The sequence below is a fragment of the Marmota monax genome, unplaced genomic scaffold, assembly GCF_021218885.2.
Source record: "Marmota monax isolate L192 unplaced genomic scaffold, Marmota_monax_Labrador192_F-V1.1 WCK01_AAM20220418_F8-fsc00066, whole genome shotgun sequence".
NCBI lineage: Eukaryota > Metazoa > Chordata > Mammalia > Rodentia > Sciuridae > Marmota > Marmota monax.
The window spans coordinates 10,243,001-10,255,859 of NW_026692805.1; the positions used below are offsets into that span (position 1 = coordinate 10,243,001).

General features: G+C 44.2%; 1 protein-coding gene across 1 annotated transcript in view; it reads right to left on the reverse strand.

Annotated features, from left to right (window-relative positions):
- Fam171a1 (family with sequence similarity 171 member A1) overlaps positions 1-12,859 on the reverse strand; it is a 117,038-nt gene that overhangs the window by 25,800 nt on the left and 78,379 nt on the right. Inside the window, exons 4-5 of the mRNA XM_046448364.2 lie at positions 7,324-7,482; positions 2,069-2,245 (exon numbers count right to left, since the gene is read on the reverse strand). Coding sequence (XP_046304320.1) covers positions 2,069-2,245; positions 7,324-7,482 — 336 coding nt within the window. The remainder of the gene's footprint in view (positions 1-2,068; positions 2,246-7,323; positions 7,483-12,859) is intronic.

Here is a 12,859-nt window from a genome sequence, read left to right on the forward strand (position 1 = left end):
AGAAGCCATAAAATGCTGCAGGGACATCAGGGAAGGTGAGGAGGTCACTGATTCCACAATTGGCAGCTGCTAATGGCCTCAGTGACGTTCATTTTGGGAGACTGGAAGGATGAGGAGGGACCCCAGGGGCTTGGGAGGTAGGAACAGCAGGTGGGGAACAATCTCTCAGGAAATCTGGACTACGGGAAACCTGAGGTGCTGGGATGGCACCGCCAGAGAGGGCCCGCCCCAGAGTTGGGAACCTCTGTGTGCTTCGTGAACTCTCGGGCACACTTGCTGTGGACCCAGTATGGTACCGAGCTCCTTATGGTACTGACTCATCCATTCCTGTGACCACTGAGTCTCATCTGTCAACTGGACTTAGGGCATGGCCCCCTGGTATGTGATCAGATGCTGTGAAGGTGTTTGGGGGGGATGAGAATAACATTTAAAGCAGACTTTGAGTAAAGCAGATCACCCTCATCTAATCAGTGAAGCCCTTCAGAGAAAGACTGAGGCTCCCTTCTTCCTCAGTTACTTTTAGACTTAAACTACAACATCAATTCTCTGGACTTCTAGTTGGCCGACTTGTCTTGCATTTTGGGCTTGCCATCCTCAATCCTAAGAGGCAATTCCTTAACCTCTCTCCCTGCTCTCCATCCAAATGATTCTGTTTCTCTGGAGAACCCCAATATACTCCTCATAAAATCAGCAGGTACAATCATTATTCATTTTATAGCTGTGGAAATCCACCATGTCCACAGAGTCCTGCACTTAATCATATGCTTACTGACTGCCTTTCCAGAAACAGACTGGGTGTGTTTAGGGCTTACTGGGAGGGCTAACAAAGGCGGGCAGAATATATCAGAGAATGAGTCTCTGTAAATGCATGTTTCTCACAAATGAAAAAATAATCATGGCTATGCATGCATGAAGATTTAGCCAAGAAGATATTTATCAACCATTAGAACAGTAATATTTTTTTTCTGATTGTAAAAACAGGTTTGATGAACCAAACTATGATATAGCCATATAACAGAATTCTATATGCTCACTAAAATTGATACTGCTGAATAATAATGCGATGGAAGGATGTTCATGCTATTCTAATAGTTTTTAAAAACAAGCTAAATATGATAAAGTATCTAGGAAATATTCCCATTTCTTTTAGAATGCTGGGTGGAGGGCAACCTTTAAGAGGACTTCTATTTGGGGTACTTGTGCTTTTAAATTTTTATTTTCTCCCAGATCACTCACTACAAAGGAAAGCAAGTGGCTAGACTTTAAGTAGTTCTGTGGAGAGGCCCCTGTGCAAGAAACTGAAGCTTCTAGCTGACAGCTGGTGAGGAACCAAGGTCTGACTGCAACCTTGTGAGTGAGTCGGGAAGTTCACCTGTTGGTCTCAGCTGAATCTTGCTTAAGATGACCAGCAATGAGCAGAGCCCTGGCTGCCAGCTTGACAGCAGCCTTTGCTAGAGACCCTAAGCCTGAAACACCCAGTTCAGTTGTGCCTGGTTTTGTGACCCCCACAGAAGCCATGAGATGGTTGATGTTCACTGTTGCTTTAAGCTGCTACATTTTAGGGAAATTTGTTTTGTGGCACCAATTGATAATTAACACACATGTGCAAGTGAAATGACCAGGTAGGATTCAAAACCTATTAGTGATTTTCACTAGGTGGTAGGATAATAAGTCATTTTTATTTGCTTTGTAAAACGTTGGCAAATATTTTTCCTTTTTCGGAAGACAAAAAAAAAAGACCATGTCACCAAGAGAGATCATACAACCTCCTGAAGAATAAAAGGATAAAGATGAGGAGATCCAATTTTAGCTCATCACATTTAAAGGTTTTTTTTTTCAAGTTAATTAGCTTAAATGTGCAAAATTTAAAAAAAAGAAATGAAACTCCCAGCTGAGTGGCTGAAGGATATGGTGGAGCAAACTTTACCCACCAGAAACCATAAATGCACCGGGAGCGGCAGCATCCACTAATGACAAGGAAAGCAGACTGCCTCGGGCTCCTTAGAAGGAAAACCAAACGGTAACAAAGTCTTGCAGCCAATTGCAGTGACACGGGACCCTTGCTTACCCAGCTTCTGGTCAAACCGCCATGCTGCAATGTAGGCATTGTGCCTCAGACTGCTCTGCGTGGCCAGCGGCACGGTGACGTAGATGGGACCGTCCACCAGCACTGGGGTTCCATTGCTGCTGAGCAAGTGGACGCTGACAGCTGTGACGGGGGTCAGGTCATACCTGGTGCTGTTTCCTAGAAGGAAGAGGCAGTTTCCATCATGTTTTCACTAAGTACCTGGGCTGCAGAAACCCTTGGAAAAATAGTCCCTACATACCAGGGACTGTTTCTATAATCCTCATCATAACCTCATCAGGCAGGTAAAACCCCCACTGTAGGCATAAAAACACAGGCTCAGAGAGGGCAGCAATGGTAGCTACCCTATGGTCATATACTAGTTAGTAGTATAGAGCCAGGTTCCAAGCTGGGGTTTGCCAATTCTATCTATTATGCTCCATTTCCCCGAAAGGGCCTCAAAAGAGATAGATTTTTCTAAAATGCAAAGTGAAGGAATATGTGGAAATCACTGAAAATGACTTCTACATAAAGTAAGCTCCAATAACACATTTAACACATATAATAACATAAGTCAACAGATGACCACAATGAAATCAAAAATTTTAGACTGTTTTTTTAAAAAAAGAAAACAATAAATTTCTTCAAGGATTGCTTTAAAATATTAACTTCTGCTAAAAGTATTCTATTAAAACTTGGACTTGAAGTATTTATGATTTATTTTAGTTGCCACTGTTATTTTGGTCTATTTAAAAGGAATTTAATATCCCATTTACCCTCCATTAGAGGCCTTATTCAAGCCAATGTTTTAATGACTGTCTCCTGATAAATTAGAGAATGATTATGAGACTAAGTAATATTTATACACTTAAGCAATCCATTTTAGAGTTCTCTATAGTAAAATATAATATCATGCAAATGTATTCTATCATAATTTTGCATCTTTCCTTGAACAGAAAATGACAGTGATAAAAAATTTAAGCAACATTAGAATGCGATCTATAGGGTTTCTTATTTAGCTACTTGTACATTTACCCATCTATCTGAGCTAATGCCTCTACTTTGGAACAAATGAAAACGTTGAAAACAAATTGTGAATTTGAGAGTTTCTACAATGAGTTATAGCTAAATCCTTCATAGAGCAACTTCTGGACAGTCAATGACAGCAGAACGTTTCATCTCTGTTTAGCAATGAAGGAAAGGCAAAGGAAGAGAAGACTTTTATTTTTAGTCTGGTCATTTTGTTTCAGGATGAAGAAAACCAAATCCCAGAACATACCATGTTTCTGGTTAAAATACCTGTGGATTGGGAGATACATGTGCCAAGTGCTTAAGGTGACATAGTAGCAAAGCCAGGCTTATCATGCCTGACTCTAGGCTTTGTCAGAGCCTCTGGATGAGATGTAAATTAAAACTACAGAGAGGTTAAATAACTCATTGGACTCTATTATATAAACAATTTAGAACTAACGTCTTCCTTTAGGGAGGGCTGTTCTCCTCCATCAAGCCCTCTGGGGGCTGTCTCTGTAAGGGAGGCAGCAGGTGAGTGGAGCAGGAGGCATTAGAAATGGTCTCTCTCTCCTTCCTCCTTCCTCATCTTTTGATTCTTCCTTTCCATGATCCTATACATTCCTGTCCCAAGGAAGTGGGGTTCCAGAACCAGATCTGCTATGATCTACCCACACAGTCTGGCAAGTTTCTCTGCTCCTCTAGGACTGTTTTTCTTATCTTCACAACTAAGGAGGGTGGACTAAATGCCTTCTCAAGGATATGGACATAAATATTCTCAGCTGTAAACATTCAGAAGTAAGCCAACATTGCAGGAATGAGCATATTACCTGAACGCAATACGCATTAGGTTCCTGTCACTGAGAGTCCCTTTAGAAGTTCTCTAGGTCCCTTAAAACATGGTAGGTAGTCACACCTGCATTCTGGAAGCCTCTCTGCTTCATCAGTACTCCATTAAAGGCCTTCTACTCGATGCCTCCCTGAAGATGCTCTACCCTCCTGTTTTCTTTGTTCTGAAATGATTCATACTTTAAGGGCTAAGTTATTTCCCTTCCACTCTTTGAGTTCTCTATATAGTTAGGCTTCCCTTTCTGCCCATCTTTTTTTTTTTTGGTCCTGGGGATTGAATTCAGGGGTGCTTAACCACTCAGCCACACCCCCCAGCCCTTTTTATTTTTTATTTTGAGATGGACTCTTGCTAAATTGCTTAGGGCCTTGCTAAGTTGCTGAGGCTGACTCTGAACTGGTGATCCTCCTGCCTCCGCCTCCTGAGCAGCTGGGATTACAGGTGTGCACCACTGTGCCTGGTGTTCTGCCCCAGCTTGATGTAACTTGACAGGTGTCAGGGCAAAGCACAGGAGGAGTGGGAAGCACGACGGGCAGCTAGAAGACAGTGGTCTCATCTCAAGCTTCCAGTTGATTAGTTACTTGTAACATGAACAGTTCAGCTTAGCCACCAGGGTTCTCTTTGGCTTTGCATTCTCCTCCAGTTTCAGGGTTGAGTATCCCTGATCTGGAAAATCTTTTTTTTGTGTGTGTGATACTTGGGATTGAACCCAGGGGGCGCTCTACCACTAAGCTACATCTCCAACCCTTTTTATTCAGAGACAGATCTCACTAAGTTACTGAGGGTTTAATAAGTTGTTGAGGCTGGCCTCCAACTTGTGATCCTTTTGTCTCAGCCTCCCATACTGCTGGGATTACAGGTGTGAGCCACTGTGCTCTGCTCCTGATTCCAGATCAAATCTGAAATCCAGATTTCTAAATCCCATGATGCTGAATTGGTAATGTCTATGTAAATATATATATATATATATATATATATAAATACCCTCTTCAAAAATCTGAAATATTTTTTGCCCAAGTATTTTGGGTAAAGGATAATCAGCCTGTCACCAACTTTTTGGGGTTGTAGGACAACTGGCAACTTGATCCTTTATTGTCCCCTCTCTGTCTTCCTGGAGTTGCCAGCAGAAGTTATTCCTTTAAGCCCCCTTGGGAATGCCATAGAGCAGGTCAGTGCTTTCTTAGTAGCCAGGGGGAGACTGTGATGCTGGAAGGCACAATGTCTTTGGCCTGTGGAAGAGGAGGGCAACTCCTTGTGACGCCAGGAAGCCACAGAGCAGAGGGACTGGAAAGATTGAGTGGGAAGTGGCTGAGCTCTCTATGTTCTCTAAACTGGACACAACTGCCCTTATGACATCCAAAGAAAACCTCCTTCTAATCCCTTTTGCATGCTCCTCTGTTTCTTTCCACCTTTGCTGACCTTACAGATATGACCTCTCATCCCATAGGCACATCTGGTCTGGGTTCTCCCTCTAAGCTGAGATCTCTTAGATGCCTTTTATAAAGCAGGGGCAAGTACTTGTGGGGCAGAAGAGAAGCTGTGCCCAAGCTGGGACTGAGGCCTGAATGGAGCTCAGAAGCCTCAGGCTTATGGTGCTTAGTGGCACCCAAGCTTAGGCCCTCTAGGCAAATGTGACTATACCACAGGCTGGATGCCTTTCTTGGTAGGTCTCAGAGAAGGCCTATCCTTTCCAGGTCAATTCATTGGTTATTTCAGTGGAAAAGAATTTTAATGTCACCTTCCAAAGACCTTCTCTTTTCCCTGTGAAACAGAGTGATTTTAAAATAAAATAAACTCCTCTAAAATCAATAGTCCTGTGTCATTGTGTTCTTCTTGCCCAAGTCTTCTCAGATTTCATCATTTATTCAAAAGCTATTGGAAGCAGGACACGGAAAATTTAATGAGCTCTGAAAAATGAGGCTGTACCTCTGACTTGGGGTTTTATGATTGTGTTCCCTTTTGTTGGGGACACTGGAAACAAGTTAGGATGGTCTCAAATGTGCAAGAGAAAAACAATGCTTCTCTCTTGAACATTTAAAGTAAAAGTAAATATTTTTCCCCAAGAATATTTACTAAAATGACACACATCTGTCTGATGGCAAAGGACTGACAAACTAATCACACCACCAGTACACAAAAACTAAAGGGAGAAACAATTCTCAAAATAAGTACTGCAGAGGGAAGAAAAGTGAATAAGAAATGACCAGGTCACCTTCATCTCTAACAAGAAACTTATTAATACGCTATAAAATGTTTCTGGTTTAAAAGCTTTTTCAGAGTTATAAATTTATGTAAAGTACTGGAAAATCAAGTAAAGTTCAATGAAAGTGTCCCTAGGAAATGCAGTAACAGACCCAGCACAATTTAACTCAGAACAGCCTCTGGTTTTCAATTTTATGCTGTACCTAGTCTAAATTGGGGGAAAGAAGAGGCAGACAAGACGGCAATTTAGGGCTTCAAAAACCTTTCTCTCCTTGTGTACCGTGGGAGGAATGAGGATCATGTTGTCACCAAGTGCCCCGGAGAACTGTGCTGTTGGGTATGAATGAAGATCTTCTCTGGTAAGGAATTATCCCCTACTCTCTGGCTGGTAGCTTTTGGCTACTCTGATCTTGTGGCTGGATATGTGTCAGGCTATGATAATGACAATGACAGAGCTGACATAGAGATCTGCCAGGAGATTCCAAATAACATCAAAGCCTGGCTATCCTGAGACACTCCAAGGAACCCCCTCTTCGGAGCCCTTTCCAATCCCCTTTGAAGGAAAGAAAGGCAGAGAAAGCAAGTGCAGAGAGAGGGAATATGTGGGGAACACTGGATGGACACAGATGATAAAGAACAGAAGCTCCCTGCTACTTAGGGTCCCATGGGCTGGTGGGGTGTGGAGTGCTGTTGCTCATCTACAAATGAGGCCCAGTGCCACCCTTTCCCCTCCCAGCTGTGACTGTGGTGGAGGTGGCTAGGAACTCCTCCAGGGCAGCTGGGCAGGCTACTGCACATATTCCAGAGGCAAGTGGGACTAGGTGAAGGTCAGGGAGGCAGAAATCCCCTAATACTGATCTCATATGTAAAAAGAAAAAAAATACAATTTCAAGTATAAAATGTTCTCTGAATTGAATATAATTCACCAAAGGACAGCCTAGAGAAGGTACTTCCGACATCTCGAACCAGCAGAAAGGCTGGAGGAGACCAATTCACTAAAACACAACTCGGCAGCAGTGCAGACTGAATTTGTTAAATGCGCTGGTGGAACCTAACAGAACAGATGCCCTTGAACTTGCGGGGAGAATTCTGCTCTTTTCCCCTTCGATACTTATGCTTCCAGTCATATTGAAAACCAACAAATACAAAACAAAACCCAGAAGCTCCCACCTGAAAATCAAAGAAAAGAGATTCAAATTACCTGTTCCATTTCCATCTAATCCTTGCAAATAAGGAAAACTGTCCACCTCCGAGGGAGAACTGGCAGCCGTGAGGAAAGCAGTCAGGTCGCTGTAGCTGGTGTTCTCAGGCAACCTCAGGGCCCTTCTCTGGAAATGAACGCGAGGCTGTGGCCGGGCACCTGCAGGGATTAACCTCTGAGTTACCTCCCCGAGGAGGAGCCGTTTCAGTTTCAGAAAATGCCAAACCAGGAGGGGCTTCTCCAGGGTTTCCACTTGCCTCCCCACCCGGCTCCTTCCCAGGCTGCCTCCCATCCCTCATTCAGGCAGGACACAAAAATGTGGCAACATGCTATTATGGGTCGAGGAATAATAGCCCATTGTCACAATTGTTTTGACACAGGATGTTATTTAGGTTTTTAACAAAAAGCTTTTTCCAAGTTCTATTTGTGAACAGTCTCGTCACTGCAGGACATTTGCCTGTGGATCGGGTAACGTTTTGGGAAAGTCTGAGTAAATGAAACAAGCATTTGACAATTAATCTCTTTACACAAACAATGCCAGAGATACGCTTTGACACCAGTACAAACCCATCCTTCATCTCTCTCTGGCAAAATCTGGTTTAACTCTAGAGACCGGAGTGAAGCAGACCAAGGGGATGGAATGTTCAGTCTTGGAAAGAATCGCAGACAAGAGCCCCCCAGTACAACTGCTCTCTTCCCTGTGGAAGCTGCCATCTGGCAGCTCGACTGTTTCTCAGGGGTGCTTACTAGTTGTGTCAGATTATGTCACAGGTTTTATAATGAAATGATGCAAAATTATGCCTCTTCACCAAGTCCTGCTCCTTTGTGAGAAGGCTGGTGTACCCAAACAGTTACCTTGTGATGTCACCTGCGGTTTACCCTTTTCCAGATGTTATGATTGCAAAGCTTGAATCTGTTTGTATCTAATGCAGTGGTGATAGTCACACGATGTGAAGTTGGGAAGTAATTTTGCATAAACCCAGCAGAAACATCATTAAGACAAAAACTGTAATATCCTACCCCAGCATGAGGTTGAAGCTGAGCCAAAGGCTCCTTCTTTCCAACCCACAGCTGGCCTAGTATACCAGCCTTGCCAGGAGTGGGTGGTGTTTAAGCCCACCCCAGGGTTCCCTTTAACTTGCAAGGGAGGAAGAGCCTATCCAGAAGAAGTATTCTAGATGAAGCAAGAGCTTGAAAGAATCAATGAGTCCAAGGTTCTCTTTCTATAGGCGAGACCATGAAAGCCCAAAGGACTGATAAAAAATTATATCTTGGATAGGGTCATCTTGGCTACCTGTGACCTCAGTGGTGGACGGTCACAGTGCTCCTTCCACCTCCTAAAAATCACTGATATGATCCGTCCTCTGGCTGGCTGTCCTCTGTGAAACACAGGCCCAGGTTCAGAACCCTTGCAGCCAGGTGCCCAAAGTCACGACGGTCCTATCTCACTCAGGTCACTTCCACTGAAACTCACTGCACACATCCATCAGTCCAGTTGCAGACCGTCCACATCCTGTAACATCCCTAAAACAAACGCACCGCGATATACCAGGCTCTGCGAGGGCATCTGTATTTTTCAACATTTCCTCCATTTTCTTAGCCAGGTTTTCTTTTCTTTTGATTCTTCTGAATACTCATCTCTCACTCTTGCTGTTTCCTTGGTCTGCAATGAATCCAGCTTCCTCACAGTCCCCAGGAAGGCCGTGTGTCCTATTGGGAGCAGTTTGCTCCTAACCCCTTCCCTCCCCTGGGCTGTACACAAGCTGCACAGCCCCACCACAGGTAGGAAGTCCAAGTCAGCCTTCTCCCTTTTCATCTCTTCACCCTGACTACATACCAGCAGTCACGGCTTCTCAGTTTTTCAACAATAGGGACATGCATTTCTCTGCTGCTATTCTGTCAAAATAATGCTGTGATTAGTTATACGCTGCTGAGTAGGGGCCTGGGCTTCACACACCAGGAAAACAAAGGATTTGGCGAACAGGAAGAAAAGAATGGTGTGCCTACAGGTGACAGGGTGAAGGGGGAGCTGGGCCTTGCCCAGGTTGGCAGATACAGAACAGAGTGGGATCTGGGCACACAGCCTCTGTGAGACACGAGGGTTGAGATCCTTGTGCGGGTGAGGGACAGAAACCTACTCAGACAGACCAGAGAAAGGGGAGGCTGCTGGTGGACGAGGGAGAGACACAGACTGACCAACTAGGCCTTTCAGAGCTGGCCAGGAACCTAGAGACCACAGACCTTGGGGGGCTTTGGCCTCATTCCCAATCATTCCTATTCTCATTCTCCCCTCCTTCTACTCCTGAGCAGATCACATACATCATGCATTTGGATGGAAGATGCATCTCTCTATTCTCCCTCCCTTTTCTGTGTCCCCTCCCTTCCTTGAGCAGGAGAATTTGGACAGACATTCGGGGCCTCTCTGTTGTGGCTAGAGCAAGAGATATCTAGGGGGCTATGCTAGGGCAAGTTTGTGAGGAAGGAAGTGGTTGGCCCAGTGGCTCTGACACTCACTGTCGCTGCCATGACACAGATACTGTCTGCTGAGGGGCCCAGCATGCTCCCCCAGCTGACTGCAGCCCAAACCCATGACTGGTGAAATGATAGAGACATCTGAGGAATCTAAGGGCACAGGTTATTCTAAGCCACAGCCTAAACATTTCTAAATGGGTATATGTGGGTTGGGGGAGTGGTTATGGCTGTCCTATCTTCACGCATTAAAGCTGCTAAATTTTCACATGACTGGGTGGGAATGGGGCTGAAGAGTGTCCCAGCCTGCCTGTCAACCCTGCTTGCCTCTTTCACATTCCTCACAGCAGCTGTTTGAAACTTCTCCTGTTCTTCTCACACTTAGGGCTCCATCCTCATCCTCAAAATGTTTAGATTTGACTTTGCTGAAAACACTGGGTCCTCCACTTCCTCTCTGCACTTCTCTCTCCTCCAAGGTCAACCCCAACCCCTACCCCTATGGTAGCTTGCTTGTTTATTGTAAGATGTGGCTGCACCAACAATTCTTGCCTTTGTCCAAACCTCTTTGTCTATAGGCTTTTCCTCCCTCACCAACAATTAGATTCATTTCCTCCCCATCTAGAAAAATCACAATCAAACATTACTTTGACTCTGTTATACGCAGAAGCAAGTGACTTCTACCCAGCCTCCAATGATTTGGTGTTTACCCTCAACACATGCTAGAAATGTTGACTGCATAATCCACAAACCCCATGACCACTTCTTAGTCTTTATCCTCACCGACCTCTTCACAATGGTCCACACTGTTCGCTGTCCCCACCCACGAACCCCCTCCTTCCTGGCATTCATAGCCCTGCACACTAGTTCTCCCCAGAGTCTGCTTTTCCCCTTGCAAGTACTTTTCTTTTCCTCCTGCCTCCAGATGAAATGGTTCCTAAGGGGCTGCTTTCATGGCTCTGCCATTTCTCTACTCTCTCTTCAGTGGGTTCCCTCCATTGTTATAACCTTGACCATCACTGTCCTCTCCAGCCCGGAACTCTTTTCTAACCTCCACATCTCCATTTCTCCTTTACTTCTAGGGTATTTCTACCCAGATGCCCATCTTGCACTCCAAAATCATCATGGACTTTCTCATTTAATGATCCCACATCCTTCCCAACATCCAGTTTTGACTCCAGGTCAATATCATCATTTTCCTTTTCTAATATCTTTCATATTCACTCAAGTGCCAAGACTGGCCAATCTGCCTTTGTCAACATTTCTTACATCATCTTTCCCTCCCTTTCTGCCTCCACCCTTTGTTACCCTCTGTTAGCTTTTCCTCAACTATTGTAAGGTTCTCCTAACTGTCCCCCTGCCTCAGTCTTACCCCATTTCTGTTCCGAGATACACACTGATCCTTTCACTTACTCACACACAGATTGTTCTAAGATACCACATCGATCATGTCCTAGAGACCAAAACTACTACTTCCTTTTCAAGTGAGAGGCACAGATTGGTGCTTAAGAATTTATAAAGTTATATGTTATATACATACACATACATATATACATATGTGTGATATATAACTTATATAACTTTATAAATTATAACATACATTCTTAATTCTAAAGCACCAATCTATACCTCTCTCTATATATATATGCTATCTATCTATGTGTGTGTGTGTGTGTGTGTTGTGTGTGTGTTTGTGTGTGTAGAGGAGGGGAAGGTAAAGAACACACACACACACACACACACACAATACTTACAACAACCCTGTGAAGAAGGAACTCTCTTCTCTCTTTATGGGTGAAGAAACTAAAGCCCAAAGAAATTAAACAACTTGGCCAAAGTCATTCTGCTTGTAAGAGGCATAAATCTTTTCAAACTTCTGTGTCCCTTTCTATTATCCCATGCCTACCTCAAAATAGATGCTCAATTACCAATCAGCCCCCAGTTATCTGGCCAAAAAGGACCACACAATTCTGTGTTTCTATGTATTTTCATGCTCATCTTCATGTCTGAGACTTCTGCCTACCGTTTCTATTCTCACAGTTTACATATCATCCAAAATGCTTCTCAAATGCCACCTCTTTCCATATCCTTTCTTGACCCCATCCCAAGCTCTAAGCTCCATTTGTGTCTCCCGGATAGTCCAAACATGACTGTGCCTTGTGCCATGTTTATATGGATATTTGTATATCTCCCTAATCAGAGACACTATGAGAGAAGAAAATGGGTGGTAGAGTCACTTAACTCCAGGCCTAGGACCTTCTTCTACCACCTTTTCAGTGAGTAGCTTTGGCCTTCATGCTCTTTATCATTAAAATGGAAATGAATCATATCCATCTCCTAATATGGTTGTTGTGGTGTTAGTTCAGAACACACATGTAAAGTGCCCTACAGTGCCTCAGGAGCAGGATAAGGTGCAGGATAAGCATTACTTTACCAGCTCCTCTTCTTTAAAGACAGGTGTGCTGTGGAATGCACTACACCATGTCCTGACCACACCTGATGCTCAGCAATGCTTACAGAAGTGAATGAGAAGATGGGCTATACTCGGCAACTTGCCGTATTCCAATTATGCTTTACCCTAATTCCAACTAGAGCAGGATCACCAATGCTCTGGGCCAGGTAATGCTGTGTTGGGATGCAGGCTGTCCCGTGCACTGTCGTACATTTAATAGCATTTTGGGCTTCTACCCACTAGATGCCAGTAGCAGCCCTCAAGATGGGACATCCAAAATGTCCCAGATGCTAAATGCCCCATTGGTTAACCACTCTCTATATATTTTGAGAATCTGCACAATGATCCCCCAAACCTGCCGAGAGTCTCCTGCATCACAGACACAGGAGATATAAAGAGGTAAAGTACAAAGCCTCTGTGTTCCTGGACTCAAGAGTCGAGAAGGCAAATGTGGAAATGGCTTACTAATCATAGTGTCCTAAGTTCTGGAATATGTGAGGAGGCAGATGGGAAGAGACAGAGAGATGTCTGACAGGCCAGCACATGCCCAGAGGCTAAGGAAATGTGCGCACCAAGCACAGACTACTTGGAACCCAGGGGCAGAGGATGAGCTTGTGA